At 45.3% G+C, this 15759-nt stretch overlaps 1 protein-coding gene across 1 annotated transcript in view; it reads left to right on the forward strand.

Moving 5' to 3' along the window:
- The window catches only part of itga4 (integrin alpha 4), a 187487-nt gene that overhangs the window by 165268 nt on the left and 6460 nt on the right, over nt 1–15759 (forward strand). The window contains exons 22-27 of the mRNA XM_028806210.2: nt 1845–1932; nt 2093–2200; nt 6318–6434; nt 6541–6660; nt 12596–12691; nt 14913–15032. Of these exons, the coding sequence (XP_028662043.2) occupies nt 1845–1932; nt 2093–2200; nt 6318–6434; nt 6541–6660; nt 12596–12691; nt 14913–15032 (649 nt within the window). The remainder of the gene's footprint in view (nt 1–1844; nt 1933–2092; nt 2201–6317; nt 6435–6540; nt 6661–12595; nt 12692–14912; nt 15033–15759) is intronic.

Raw genomic sequence — 15759 nt, forward strand, 5'->3', positions numbered from 1 at the left:
CTGGTCAGATCAGACAGTCTGCCTAAAAAAAAAAAAAAATTCTCCCTTATATTACCTAGCTTATTCATTAACCAAAGAGAGAAAAACATGGCAGTTCATTTTGAGGTCATACATAGATTGCTGTAAGTTACGGTTACATCCTGATTTATTACATTCAGGAGTGCACAGAGTTTCTTACCAAAATAAAGAGTCATCAGGCACTCGCATTCCTAAGGAATACGCCCTTATCAGCACACACAGACACAAGACCAGTTTAAAGCAGTTTCTTATAGTTCAGTACATTAGTTATAAAGAAATTACATTCTTATAGCTTTAATATCTTAATTAGATTTTTTCTGGTTAGATTAATAAATCCTTATTTATTAATCCATAAGGGACATGTTTCTTATAGTTTTAAGCAAGAATTCAGAAACTATCACAACTGGTTTATAATATCACAGGGTTTTCTGTTAGTATCAAGAGGCCAGCATTTTCTCATAAAAGAATGCAAGTTAATCTAATAATTCTGTGCACAAGCTGAATTCTTTTTCTACCTAAATGAAGAACAAATCATATAGAAGTAAAAAAATCATATAGCTCTCTGCAGCATGATTAATACAAAATACAATCCTTGGTATTTGTGAGTTAAATACTTATAATCATTATAGTTAATAATGTTCTTCCTCAGATCTAATCTGCGGACGTTGCAATCGTGCTCCAGCCTCACTGGGCCACATGCACCAAATTAACATCATTTTGGAGCAAAATCTTTAAGTGCCTTTCAGACATCCGTGGTGTCCCAATCCCTCCTAACCCACTAACAGCTGTGTCTGGTGGGCTCACAGAGGGGCTTAAAGTGGAGAAGGACAAACAAACTGTAATGGCCTTTACTACACTATTAGCACGTAGGCTTATCTCGCTCATTTGGAAGAATCCTAACTCTCATATTCTAAGTTAGCAGGTAACTGATGTTATATACTATTGGAAATTGGAAAAAATCAAACTTTCACTTAGAGGGTCTGTGCAAAACTTTTTCAAAACCTGCCAGGATCTGATCAATAACATTTTAGAATAAGCTTTTAAATTAAGGAAGCAGGTTCTCTCCCCTCTTTTACTCCATTTATCCCTATTCATTTATTATTTTATCTATTCATTTGTCTTTATTAGCATAAAGTCTTACTCTGCTGGCCTAGCTCTCTATCTCAGTGTTGGGGTTGATTTGTTTCAAACCTTTTTCTTTTTTTTTCTCTTTTCTTTTTGTAAAACTCGAGTTATGTGTATGGAGTGTTATTTGATTTTAAAATATTCAATAAAATTAAAATATAAAATAAAAAAACTTGACACAGCTCGGACTCCTTTTTGCTCTCCGCGGGAGTTGCTCTGCTGCAGCCGCTCATAGGAAGGCTGCTCGTATCATGAAGGGGATGGGGGGGGGGATCCCCCTCAGGAGCCCCATCCCCGGAAGAGTCGAAACCGTCGGAGAGCCAATGGAGTCAGGCCTGTTGGGGATCAGAACTGGTGTGGTGCTGAGGCGTCGTCGTGCAGAAAATGAAGGGGTTTTAGGACTTTCTCAATCCCCTGTAGGTAGAACATAATGACTAAGTAGAACAATGGTTACAAAAATGACATCAGTATTATAAATAGAATGAACAAGGAGTACACACTGGCTCAAACAAGACTGGCATGAGGTCAGTGGGATGTTCTCGTCCAGATTGTTGTGATGTTTTGATCTTTTATGATTCCTTGCCTTCCTAGGTCCCGCCATTTGTGAAGCTGTGGGTCACGGCCGGCTCTCCCTGCTCTTATTGCTTTGCCGCACTTTTATCTTAACGTCTCAGTAAATGTTCGCCCTCTTGTCTTCCCAGATTTGTATCTCCTTCCTTCTTCACCTTTGGGCCATCAAAGCAGGTGGTGGACGGCTGTTTCACGGAGACATTCAACTACACGTTTACCGTAAGTAATCCTAACTAATGGGATGATCCCACGGTTTTCCTCTACACTCATTTTAAACCCTTTACTGGATTTATATGTTAAGTATGAGCCCACCTCACTTTGTGTGCCACACTTTGAAGCCTTCAACCTCCTCCTAACCCTTTTCTTCTCCACTGTCCAGGTGACTAATTTTGGCCCCAGCAGAGCATCAAGCACCATGCTGGAGCTTTCCATTCCCAACTCTGTGGCAATGCAGCCATTCCAGCTGGTGAACATTGTGGACTTGAAGGTATGCAGAGATCAGACAGCAATGTGGCAAATGATGACAGTGGTAAGAACTGTTACCACTAGGGGGCACATGAGTTTGCATGTCACTGTGACAGTGTGGGTCCGACTCCAAGCTTCCTCTTCCTCCCTTTGGGGGAGCCTCTTGAACCCAACACTGTCGGTAATGTAACTGGATGAGCTGTGCCATGAGGACAAATCATACATGGAACAAGGGGATGGTGTAAAATGTCCTGTGCTTTTAATAACAAAAAAAAAAAAACGTCAGAACAGTGATCAAATAAATAGTGCAATTCTCTATAGTTCCATAAATAAATAATCCATTAAAAACCATAAGTGATAAGTGGAGGTTAAAATCCATAATAAATAAATCCTTTTAAAACAAGGTGAAAATGAACCTGCTGGAAGCAGTTCCTTTTCAAACACCCGGTGCCTTCTTCCTTCTAACTGGCAGCTCCCCTGCTTATCCCAGCGGGCTTTGCAACAGGGAAGTCACCCTACCTACAGCTGCAGCTGACCTTCTCCTGGTCCGGTTGCCTTCCGTCCCCTGGCTACGTACAGCTGTCTCACCGGACCGAGACTCGGGTTTCCCCAACAGCCAGGGCCTGGCGCTCAGCCTCCCTGACTGCCGCTGCCTTCCGCGGTGAGACATCAACCTTCTTGATCACTCAAGCTCCATGAAATCATTCAGGTGGAGTAACCACATCCAACCGTCTCCTCCAGTGTCTGCCACAAACTCCTTCCGGGGCTCTGCTCCCAGCTGCCTGCTTCTTTGCAGCGAGACTGCTCTCTCATTCGCCCGCTCCTGTGCCTCCTGGCTTCTTCTTCTTCTTCGTCTTCTTCTTCCTCCTCCTCCTGCCCATCTGCATCCATGCTTCTCCTTTTTATAATGAGGACGTGGCACAGGTGTGGCGATTAGCAGCTCCCGCCATCAGTTATGGACACAGGCGATTCCGCACCTTTGCACTTCAGTGCAGAAAAGCCCATGCCCACATTGCGCCCAGGAACTGCTCCCGGCACGCTACCATGCCCAGGAACCGCTCTTGCCATGCTACCACGCTGGCCATCCATTTACTGTGACTTTCACAGTCACGTGTGCTCGCTAGGCACCTGTTTGGTCCTGAGCTCTTGTTGCCAAGACCACCCGTATAATTCCATAGTGGAGTAGTTTGGGGAGACCACCATTTGCTTTAAGGGAATAACCAGTAGGAACCTGAGCATCCTGTTTATTATATGTTTAACATTGAGGATGTGGTAAATGTTGATGCCACAAGGGGTCTTACAAAGACCCCTACAGGCAAGCTTGGATATAAAGAACATTGGCTTATGGGTGCTGTGGGTGCAGCTAGGCTGGAGGAAATGTCTGAGAATGAAGAAGATGCTTTAGAATTTTGGGGAAATTAGGTTGACAGCATGGACAAGCTTTGTTGGGCTGAATGGCTGGTTCATCTCCATTGTTCTGATATTCAGGTGGAACAAAAGGGCCCCATGGAGCAGCAACAATAAACTCATTTAGATGAAAACCCCCAGGGTGGGTCGGGCTTCTGCTTCACAAATCCAGCATGCGTAGTTCACATTCCTGGGCATGGACACCGTCTGTGTGGATTTAGCACGTTCACCCATGTTGCTTCCTGTCTTGTTATATGAAGGGATGCTATCCAGTGAACTGAGATGAAGACTGGACTCCTTCATGTGTGTCTCTTTGGAGAATCCTTGGGTGCTGCTAGTTTGACTTTGTGTTGCTCACGGAGTCCTGAATGAGGCACATGGCCTGCATTGTGATGGAGCGTCCATTACGGCAGAACATCCATGTGGCGCGATTACCCGAGGGTGATCCGTATTGTTAAGGAAGTGAGTGGCCTGACGAGGCCAAGGGGACGCCCATGTAACACCTGGATGTAGCTGATAGATTGTCATTTCTGGAGGGTGGTACTGGACTGCATGTATGCCTGGGGGGTTGCCAACTGGGATCCTGAGTAGCTTTGTTGTGTGGTGGGTGTGGCAATGTGCTGTACCAGTGCATGCCCCCCAACCTGACCTGACCTTGTTTGCATGGTCTTTTCCTCCGGGTACTCAAGGTTTCCTCCAGACATGTAGATTGCCTTAGCTGTCCCCTGTGTGTCAGAGTGGACCATTTGCTGGACTAGAGGTCCAACCAGGGTAATTTCCTTGCCAGGATCAGCTCAAGCCCATGATGAATTGTGTTAAACGAATTTGAGAATGCGATGAGATGGATGTGTGTGCGTGTTTATGTTTTGCTGGGTGTTCGCCCTGTGATGAACTGGCACCCTGTCCAGGGATTGCTCCTGCCTTGTGCCCTGTGCCAGCTTCCCCATGATCATCCCAGGATTAAGTGGTTTTAGAAGATTGATGTATTAACCCCCTCCTCTGGTAGAGAAGGGGACTGCTGTCCACTCATGTGCATTAACATATCTGCAATGGGAGTTTCTCCTAGTACTTGCAGCAATGTGGGCTCCTTGCACACCGTGAAGCATATACAATACAATACAATACAGTTTATTTTTGTATAGCCCAAAATCACACAGGAAGTGCCGCAATGGGCTTTAACAGGCCCCCTGCCTCTTGACTGCCCCCCAGCCTTGACTCTCTAAGAAGACAAGGAAAAACTCCCAAAAAAACCTAGTAGGGAAAAATGGAAGAAACCTTGGGAAAGGCAGTTCAAAGAGAGACCCCTTTCCAGGTAGGTTGGGCGTACAGTGGGTGTCAAAAAAAGGGGGTCAATACAATACAATGCACAGAACAGAACAAATCCTCAATAAAAAATAAAAATTTTTTAGAAGTACGGAGCAGAATTTAACAGTAGATGATATCACATAATAAGATTTGGATAATTTTAGACTCCTGGAGACCTCATCCATCAAGCTGCCTCCCCCATTTGGCCATTCCATGGCTGAAACAGTGTTGGGCCAGCCAATCCGATGAAAGGACCCCCCTTTCTCACGATTCCTGCGATCCTCCATCAGGGATGACTTTACCTTAGGCAGGCAAAACAACTTGGCAGGTGGGCCGTGGCACCAAGTGCCACATTTGAGTACCAAGTAGAGAAACAGAATAGGTGAGGGTTAGTATACAATTCTAACTATCATGTTACTTCTGTTTTAGTGCTAATGACTAAGAACAGAGATGCAGTCTGTACAGTTAATCAGCAGCTCTAGTCAGGGTGTGCTAAACTGAAGTTGTGAGTCTTCAGCCGGGATTTAAAAGCTGAGACTGAAGGGGCATCTCTTATAGTAGCAGGCAGACCACTCCACAGTTTAGGGGCCCTGTGACTAAAAGCTCGACCTTCCATTGTTATTTTATTAATCCTTGGGACCATAAGCAGACCAGCATCTTGAGATCTTAATGTGCGCTCAGGTTTGTAAGTCATGATAAGTTCAGACAAGTAAGCCGGACCTCGGCCATTTAATGCTTTATATGTTAAAAGAAGGACTTTAAAATCTGACTTAAACTTAACCGGGAGCCAGTGTAAGGATTTAAGAACTGGAGTTATGTGTTCATATTTGCTTGTTCTTGTAATAATTCTTGCAGACGCATTTTGTATTAACTGGAGGCTGTATAAAGAACAGTTTGAACATCCAGTGAACACCGCATTGCAGTAGTCAATCCTACTAGAGATAAATGCATGAATTAATTTCTCAGAATCCTGTTTATTTAGAAAGCGCCTTAATTTCCTAACATTTTTAAGATGTAAGAAGCATGTTTTGGACAACTTTGTAATATGCTCTTTAAATGACATGCTAGAGTTAAAGATAACTTCTAGATTGCGGGCTGATTCAGTAAAATTAATTGGGATTCCAACTGAGTTAAATGATGACAAAATATTGTTATGATCAGCGTCATTCCCTCCAACAATTAACATCTCTGTTTTATCTGTATTTAAAGACAAGTAGTTCTCATTCATCCACTCCTTTAATTCACTAACACAACTAATTAAAGACAACATCGGAGAAACTTCATCTGATTTAAATGAAAGGTATAACTGGGTGTCATCTGCATATGAGTGAAAATTAACATTATGTTTCCTAATGAGAGATGCCCTGCGTGCCCATCCGGCCATTAGGCCCTCCTGTAATGCTTCTTGCTTTTCCTTCTTCTGACAGACTAGCCAAGGAGAGTGCCTCCTTCCCAAACAGGAGCAGAACTGTGAAGTCCAGGACCCTTTCGACTCCCTCACTGATGTTGTGTTCTTCTTCTCCAAGACCAACAAAAGACTCCTGGTAAATTTAGCTTTGCATTGCATGCAGCTTTGGGCTTTTTGGCTCTCTCCATCACATGTTAATATTGAGACTGATGTTACACTATTTTTTTTTGTCCCCAACAAAGTATTGCATGCAATGGGACACCACATGCTTGAACGTCACCTGCAACTTCGGAGAGATGGAGAGCGGAGCAGTAGCCACGATACACCTCATCCTGGAGCTCAACCCAATTGTGCTATCCATAGTAAGTGGGGCTTCTTCAGATTAGCACATATGGTGGAGGAGGCAGGGGTCTGAGAATGTCGACAAATGATTGGAAACACAGCTGTCTGACAAGTCAATGGGGTAATGGCATTAGTAGGGAACATGAAGGTATGGGAGGCACAGTGGAGAATATGTCAGTCACTATGGAGGATCTGTAAGGTGACAGCTTCACTGTACAAAATGTGGGTCCACTAGGGGGAAGTATGTAGACCATGTTTAGTAAAAGACCACTGCAGAGTTGCAGCTATCCATTACTAAAAGGGGAACCACTAGGGGGCAGTAGGGGCACTGCATTTAATTAAGGATCACAGCTCAGCTCCAGCTCTCCATTACTAAACAAGACACCACTGGGAGGCGGCAGTAGGACCATATTTATTCAATGACCACTGTACAACTGTAGCTCTAGATTACTATATGAAGGGACTCTCTGGGGGGCTGTTGGTACACCTAATTCAATTAAAGACCATAGGGCAACAGTTGTGCTTTTATTTAATGTACGACTAATAGGATACAAGAAGACCACCATATTTCACCAAGGGCCACTGCACATTCACAGCGCTCCTTATAAAACTGGGGGTTCACTAGGCGGGGCGGTAGGTGCACCCCAATTTATTGAAATACCACTGCACAGTTGCAGCTCTCCATTACTTAATGAGAGGTCACTAGGGGGCACTAGATGTGCCACATATAATGAAGGATCACTGCATAATTAAAGCTGCCTCATACAAAATGAGGGGCCACTAGGGGGCAGTAGGCACATTACAGTAATCCCTCACTTATTGCGGGAGATAGGTTCCAAGGCCGACCGCGATAACTGCATTTCCGCGAAGTAGGGGCACCATATTTATTTAATTACTTAACGTGTATTTGGACGTTTTTAAACCCTCCCTGTATTGTTTACAACCCACCCTTTACTCTATTAATAACAGGGACAACTGCTAAGCAATATGAAATCGGTAGATAAGTTTACACTTACTGTATAGCGAAGTACACTTAGCTATATATGACATGATGATGGTGATGAATATGCTACGCTGTAAAAATAATGATGATGAAGGTGATGATGACTTTTACTGCGCAGCCAATGACTGTATTTTACGTCTCTTCAGACGGCGGTGCCATTTCCTGGGGCACCTCCTCCACAGTTTCCGAAGGTGTATCCGTAGTAGTAGGAACTGGCTCTTTTTTGCGAGGCTGCAAAAACATTGTGATCAGCAGTTGCTGCCGCTGCTTCTTTTTCACACACAGCACAGTGTAAAGTAAACCGTTTTTATTAAAAGAATCAGAACAGGTGTCCAAAGTGCAGTAGAGCATTCCATAAATCTTTAAATAAATAATCCTTAAAACAGTTGTGAAGTGGAGGTTTAAAATACACAAGAATAACAATCCTTTAACACGAGGTTAAAACGTCAAAAGGATGCAGTCTTTAAAAACAGATGACAATCCCCGGTGTTTCTTCTCCGTTAGCGTCTCACCTGCGGGCTCTGCAACAGGCGAGACACTCTTAATGCAGCTGACCTTCTCTACACTGTCCTGCTACAGCTGTTTGGCTCGCCTCACCGGTCATCCACCTTCCGGTCACTCTTGCCCTTCAGAATATTCCTGCAACCTCCGTTTCGTCTTTCCTTTTCTTTACTTCTTTTTCCTCTTTTACTTCTCCTCTCCCCTTAACCGGCTCGCGCTTCTCTATATATGCGGGGAGGCCATGGCAGCTGCAGCCCATTAGCCACAGGAACAATCATGGATGTGGGCAGTTTCCCACCTGTGCACTTAGGTGAGAAACGCCCACACTGCAGATCGCCATGTGGCTCGCTACAGCTACCATGCCCCCTCGCTAAGCCGCGAGCGCGGCGATTATTTATTTAAAACAAAACGGCCTTTGCTGGAAGAGCTGTGGACCTATAACACCACAGAGATACTGTGGGATCTAGGCATCAGTCAAAGCACCAATCACAGGCCCGATTAGAAAGCGGGAAGCTGTGATTTGTCGTCTCCCTCCCATGTAACAATCACAGCCCGTGTTACAACGCACTTAGTCACCGAACTTGTTTTGTTGTTCTTAGACTAGGAAATACTACTACTATATTTAAAAACCCGCGAAGTCGTGAATCTGCGAAAAGTGAACCGCGAAGTAGCGAGGGATTACTGTATATTTAATAATTGACCACTGCCATATCCAGCTCTTCATTACTAAATGAGAGGCCACTGGGGGGCACTAGACACACCACATGTAATGAAGGATCACTGCATAGCTAATGCTGCCTTATACCAAATGAGGGGCCACTAGGGGGTGGTAGGCGTATTATATTTATTAAAAGACCACTGCCTAGATCCAGCTCTTCATTAATAAATGACTGGCCACTGGTGGGGAGGGGCACTAGGTGCATCTTATCCAAATAAGGACCACTGCTCAGTTGCTACTCTACATTACTAAATGAGGGGCTACTAGGGTGTCATTATGTACGCCTAATTGAATTAAAGACCGTAGGACAACAGTTAGGCTTTTATTTAATGTGTGACCAATAGGAAACAAGAGGGGTCATTAGGGAGAAGTAGGTGGATCATATTTAATAACAGACAGTTGCATCTCTCCATTTACTAAATGTGAGGATCACTAGAGGGGCAGTAGGTGCGTCTTATCCAAAATAAGCTTCCTGCAGGTTTACAGTTCTGTGTTACTAAATGAGGCACCACTAGGGGGCAGTAGGTGTAGCACAACAACTGAGGTCTACAGGACAACGTTTCTTTAGTGGAGGACTGATAGGAAATAGTAGATTTACCATTTTTAATTAAAGACCACTGCACAGTTTCCAAATGAGGGGCCTTAGGTGGGCAGGCAGAAGGTCCACCTTATTTAAATAAAGAACCTTGGAGCAACAGCTGTACCTTATCTCTTTAGGCACTGCCAAGGGGTATAAGGTGCAACAGAACAAATAAGAGCAGACAATGTGCTTTACGAATTGAATGACCAGAAGAGGGCAGTAGGTGCACCTTACTTTTTAAAGACCACTGGATAGCTTCAGCTGTCCATTCCTAAAAGAAAGGCTACTTAAAAGGCAGAAGGCGCATGTTATACAATTAAGGTCTAGCGGAAGAACAGGTATATATTTGTCCACCGATTGACCAATAGAGGGCAGTAGATGTCCCATATTAATCAAGGACAACTGTGAGCAGCAAACGTGCCTCACATAATGAAGGACCAGTGGCATGGAGCAAGTGCACTGTCACTTACTTAAGGACCACTGGATATTTCCCCATAAGTGTCCACTTTTAGTGTGAACTTTTAGGGAGCCCCTCAGACTAGCAGGTTCACCTTTTAACTATGGACCAATGCACAACTGTACTTTACCAAATGAAGGACCGCTAGGGGGTTGTAGGTGCACCTTACTTAATTAAAGACCACTGGATAGCCCCCCAATTGAACTTTTGAGGGACCACTGGGGTAGTAGGTTCACATTTTTTAATTAAGGACAACTGTTCTGCATTACTAAATAAGGGATCTAAGGGCTATAGGTGCACCTTAATTAATTAAGGTTCCCCGGCATAGCTGCAATTGCCAAAAACTGATAAGGGTGCTACTAAAGGGTAGCACCTGGGCCCCATTCATTTAAGGACCACTCGGGTAACAGCTATGCCTTTATCTTGGGAGGAGGTGATAGGACGCAATTGGCACACCTCATTCAATTGAAGAACATTGCATGGCTGCGTCTGCCCCTTCCAAGATGAAGGGGGATGCTGGGAGGCGCAGAAGGTGCGCCTTATTTAAGAAATTTGTTTGGGCCAACAGCCATGCTTTATCTATTTAGACACCACTAGAGGTGAGCAGCACTAGAGTAACAGATGTGTCTATCTACTGAAGGACCAGGAGGGGGCAGTATGTATACCTGATCTAATTAAGTACCCCTTGATGACAGCATCCACAAAGAGGGGCTTCTGGGGGGAGCAGAAGTTGTACGTTATTCAATTGAGGAGCTCTGGAGCAACAGATATGCAGTTGTCCAGTGAATGGCCACTAGAGGACAGTAGGGGGACCATATTCGTTAAGGACACCTGTAAGCTGCGGGGGGGGGGGGCGGGGGGGGGGGGGGGGTTTGCCTTACCTCACAAAGGTTCACAAAGGGCTCAACGGGCCACCATGTCTAAGGACAACTGGGGACAGCAGGTAGAGGGGCAGTAGGAGCACTTTACCAAGCAAGGGAGAAATCAATGGCAGACTGTGCACCTTATTTATGAAAGCATCACTAGGGGGAGATCCATTCCATTCATACTCTGAACCCACTTATTCCATCACAAGGTCAGGGGTGCAGAAGCAAATATCTGCTGTCTAAAAGTGCAACACAAAGGAAAAGCAGAATTTTTATTTCAGCCTTAACAATTGGACCACTAGGGAGAGCTTGTAAGCAGCCCAATGACCACACTGAAATGCCACAAATGCAGCAACAAAAGGGACATTGTAAGGGACAACGTGTTTTCATGGAAGCACAAGGGCACAGAACTACAAACAAAAGGGGAGAACAACGAACGTTGAGCCAGCCAAGAGAGGCTTGGGATCTGCCTGCTGTCTACCTTTTCCTTCATCTTCCTTTCCACTACAATGTCACCATGTCCTCCTCCACCTCTTTGTTAGGTGAGCCTCCACTTCACTTCCGTCTCCAAGCTCACCTGGCTGAGATTTCAGAAGTCAATTTAATGGCAGATGCCGACAGAGTTCTGGAGCTCAGGCCATCCAGCCACAAAGCACTTCTGGGCCGCATAGAGCTGCCTCCATAAAGGGCCGAGAGACACATGCAACTGGCTACTGGGGGACTGACCACTAGCTTGAGGATGTCCTCCAGCAGCCTGTGATGTCCTCCCACACCTGGATGGACCCCTGGCATCCCATGTTTCCGAACAACTTTTGGACCGTTCCTTGTCATTTAAGTTCAGCAGTGGTCCATACAGACTCTCAGATGTCTCTTTTTATTGTCCTTTCTATGCCAACTCCCAGGTGGCTCCTTGGCATCCTGACCATGCCCACTTCTAAACAGTTCCTTGGTGTCTCGTCCAGGCAGTGGTCCATTTCAACCTCTAGAATGGCTCCTTGGTGTCTCATCAACGTACTGTTCCAAACTAACTCCTGGGTGCTCCTTGGCATCCCATCTGGACGGTGGTCTACACCAACGCCCACCCATCTCCTTGGCATCCTGTACAGGCACTAGTTGATACTGAATCTCTGGTGGTTCTTTGTCCTCCTAGCCAGACAGTGGTCCATACCCTCTCCCAGATGGCTTTTTAGTGTCTTGCTCATTCCAACTCCCAGCTGGCTCCTTGGCATCCTGACCATGCCCAATTCCAAAGAGTTCCTTGGTTGTCCCATCCAGTCCATTTCAACTTCTAAATGGCTCCTTGGCGTCCAATCAAGGTACTGTGCCAAACTAAACCCTGGGTGCTCCTTGGAATCCTAACTGGGTGGTGGTCTATGCCAACCCGCACACAACTCCTTGGCATCCCCTGCAGGCACTAGTCGATACCAACCCTCAGGTGGCTCTGACAGCTACCCAGACAGTAGTCCATACCCTCTCCCAGATGGCTTTTTAGTGTCATGCCTACTCCCAGGTGGCACCTTGGCATCCTAACCATGCCAACTCCCAGAGAGCTCCTTGACATCCCATCTAGGTAATGTTCCAGTCCAGCTCCCAGGTAGCTCCTTGGCATCTCATCTCGGCAGTGTTCTGTGCCAACTCCAGTGACTGTTTGTCATCCTGTTCGAGGGCCTTGGCCATAGCACCTCCTGAATGGGTGGGGGTCTGCGTCTTCACCTTGCTGTCCTTCACACAATTTATCTCTCAAGAGTTATCAAATAAAGATGTTTCTGTGGCAGATTAAGACCTCGGTGCTCCTAAACCTTTTCTTTTTCTCGATTTTGTCATTAATAGGCTCGGAATTCTATTGTACAAATCATGACAACTGCCAGAGCGTTTCCAGAGCCGGACCCTTACGTGGTTCATGTCCAGAGAGATCACCTTGCGCAGGTAAGAAACGAGGGGCTGAATGCAAGTGTTGGGGTCCTTGACCTCGTCATGTTGTGTTGTGTGTAAGGCGAGAACAGAGCAAGCAAAAATTTCATTGGACAAGTAAAAGTACAAGACGAGTCCATGGCACGAGTAGCTGATAACTTGGACAATCCCCAGTGCCCACTGTCTTATTCCCCCTCATCTTCTGGACTGTTAAATGTAACTGACCATCCCACAGCGCAGTCATTTGTGTTGTCTACTTGGTGCGTATAACCTGCGACCAGATGGGGGCGCTCTAGAGCAGTGTGCCCTGATCTTCTAATGAAGAATCACTTTAAGCACCAAATGGAATCAAAGTCCAGATCTCAATATGTGCAAATCACCTTAACACTAGAAACCCTGAAGCCTACAGAAAAACTCAGAATGCCGGGCCACCTTAAATTCCCTTGCACCTCCTCATCAGGGTCTTTTGTTTTGCAAACGTGTCGATCAGCACAAGCAGCAGGCAGCCTGCTATCCCATCCGAAGATGGAACTGAAGTCCGTCTCAAAATTCCCAGAGCTCAAGTCTGTTTATCTGTGTGTGAGGTGTCTGGGATTGTAGAAGGTAAATAATATCTCATCATTTGAAATACATGCATTTCATGTGTGTTCTGTCTCTGCAACGATCTGAGTAAGTGTAGGATGACAGGTAATGTGAGGCAAAAAATGCTGAACACGTAACTAAACACGGGGGCACAGTTGGAAACATGTTAAGGGTACATTTCGCACAAACATTAGGAAGTTTTCCATTACACAAAGAACGAATGACACTTGGAATCAGCAACCAAGTAGTGTGGTAAATAATAAGACTTTAGGGACTTTGAAAACTCGACTTGATGTTTTTTTTGGAAAAAATAAGTGGATAGGACTGGCGAGCTTTGTTGGGCTGAATGGCCTGCTCTCTTCTCGAGTATTCTTATGTTCTAACTCCAAGCACCTCACCACCCAGACAAACAGACTTAAGGTGGGAGAACTTTGTGTATGACTAAAGCTCCGTCGGTGGGGTTGTGGGACAGCAGGCTGCACGCTGCTTGTGCCAATCGACACGACACGTTTGTAAAACAAAAGACGCTGATGAGGAGGTGCGAGGGAATTTAAAGTGGGCCCAGGATTACGAGTTTTTCCGTAGGCTTCAGGGATTTCTAGTGTTAATTGAAAAGTCTGCAGTGTGCATTGGAATCACAATTGTTTGATTTGTGATTTTAAACTGTGGAGCTCAAGCCAAAATGTGTCTTTGTCCCAAACATTATGGCTGGCACTGCATTTATTCTTGAAGAGCTCTGCACTCTTTTCACTTTGAACCCAGGACTGTTGAAGTAAAAGCACTAAGCTCTGTTTGCCCCTTCCTCTTGCTTGTTTGTCTCCTCGTTGCCCAGACTCATCCCGGTACAGGACTATCGATGGTCCTGTGCTCACTCAAGAAGATCAAGGCAGCTGCAGCTAACCTGGACCGCCACCGTGGTTAATGAAGGCACTTTGTATACTTTTTATGGGTGTTCTGCACAGTGTACCGTACACCCACATGCCCAGCCGCCATTTGCCTGTCTCATGATGCCCCTGGTTGCTCTTCTCTGCACAGCTTCAAGTGTTGCTATGTCTAACTGAGGCTAACTTTCTGGCCTCAGTCCCAAATGCCCTTCCCCCAGGTTGTCGAGGTTTCTTCTTTAACTCCATATCTTGGTAGTTTGTTCCAGGGTCCCACAATTCTTTATATAAAGAAGAACTTCCTGGCCTCAGTCCCAAATGCTCTTCCACTTCATTTCCACCGATGTCCTCGAGAACGCGATTCACTGTTTGGCTGAACCAATTCTGCTTGGTCTCCATTATCAATGCCTTTCATAATTTTGAAGACCTGGATGAGGTTCCCCACATGGTCTTCTCCGTTCAGACTGAACAGATTGAATTCTCTGAGTCTTTCACTGTAGGACATGTCCTTAAGCCCCATGATGCTCCTGGTCACCCTTCTCTGCACAGCTTCAAGTGCTGCTATGTCTTTGTTGTAGAGTGGTGACCAGAAACTTTGCCCCAACTTGCTGAGCCTAAAAAGCCCATGTCTTCAGGAGGTGGGCGCAAAGAATCACTTCCCAAGATTTGATTTTGAGACATCTGCTGTGGATGGTGCCTGGCCTTGCTAATGAGCGGCACAATGGTGGTACCATCAGCTCATCTCACGCAGCTCCTTGTCACCCATGTTTTAGGTTCTTGTCGAAGCTCATCATGACGGGATTCCAAAGAAGAGAGTGAGGATGTTCTTTCTGCTGAGCAGTCTGGTAATGGGCTTCCTACTGCTGTTCATGCTGATCTACACTCTGTGGAAGGTGAGTGGACTGGGAGAGAAAATCAGAATTCATGTGAACAGTCATAGAATACAAAAAAATTTAAATTACGCTGTAACCGCAATGAATAGAAGCTGACGCAATTCAACACATTCATGATGGCTTATGGGTAGATGGAACATGCACTACTGCTCAGCGTTCTGCCGTTAGCTCACTTGAACATGGATGAACAGCCATTGTTGATCAACGTGCTATCATGAGATTTCTTTCTGGCCAGAGGGAGTGAAGCCTGTTGGAATTCACCGAAGGATTGTTGGCTCCGTACGGAAGTGGAAAAGTTTGTGAATGGGTAGAAAGGTTTAAAGAACGTGGAACAGACGAAGCTTGATCTGATCCACTGTGAACATCACGCACACAAGCCCACATCCACATGGCGAGTGTCTTCATCGGAGAAGACCGACGAATTACATTGTCCTCTGTGGCTGTTTCAGCTATGGATCTGCACGAGCCACCGGAGCGCTGCACAGTGTGTCCTTTGTGAACGAGCTGTATCGTGTCAGCCTCTGTCCATTTCGGTTTTCAAGTGTTTTTATTTGCCCTCGTATTTCATGGGGGTTCAAACCCAAAGCACAGCCCCCCTGGCTAAACCTATGGAAGAGTCTCTATGTTGAGATTTTATTGCTACTTTTATTTTTTAGCATTACTTTCCTTTTTTGCTGACATTTAGAGGATAAGAACATAAGAAATTTCACAAACGAGAAGATCTGTT

Source organism: Erpetoichthys calabaricus, chromosome 8, assembly GCF_900747795.2.
Source record: "Erpetoichthys calabaricus chromosome 8, fErpCal1.3, whole genome shotgun sequence".
Classification (NCBI taxonomy): Eukaryota; Metazoa; Chordata; class Cladistia; order Polypteriformes; family Polypteridae; genus Erpetoichthys; species Erpetoichthys calabaricus.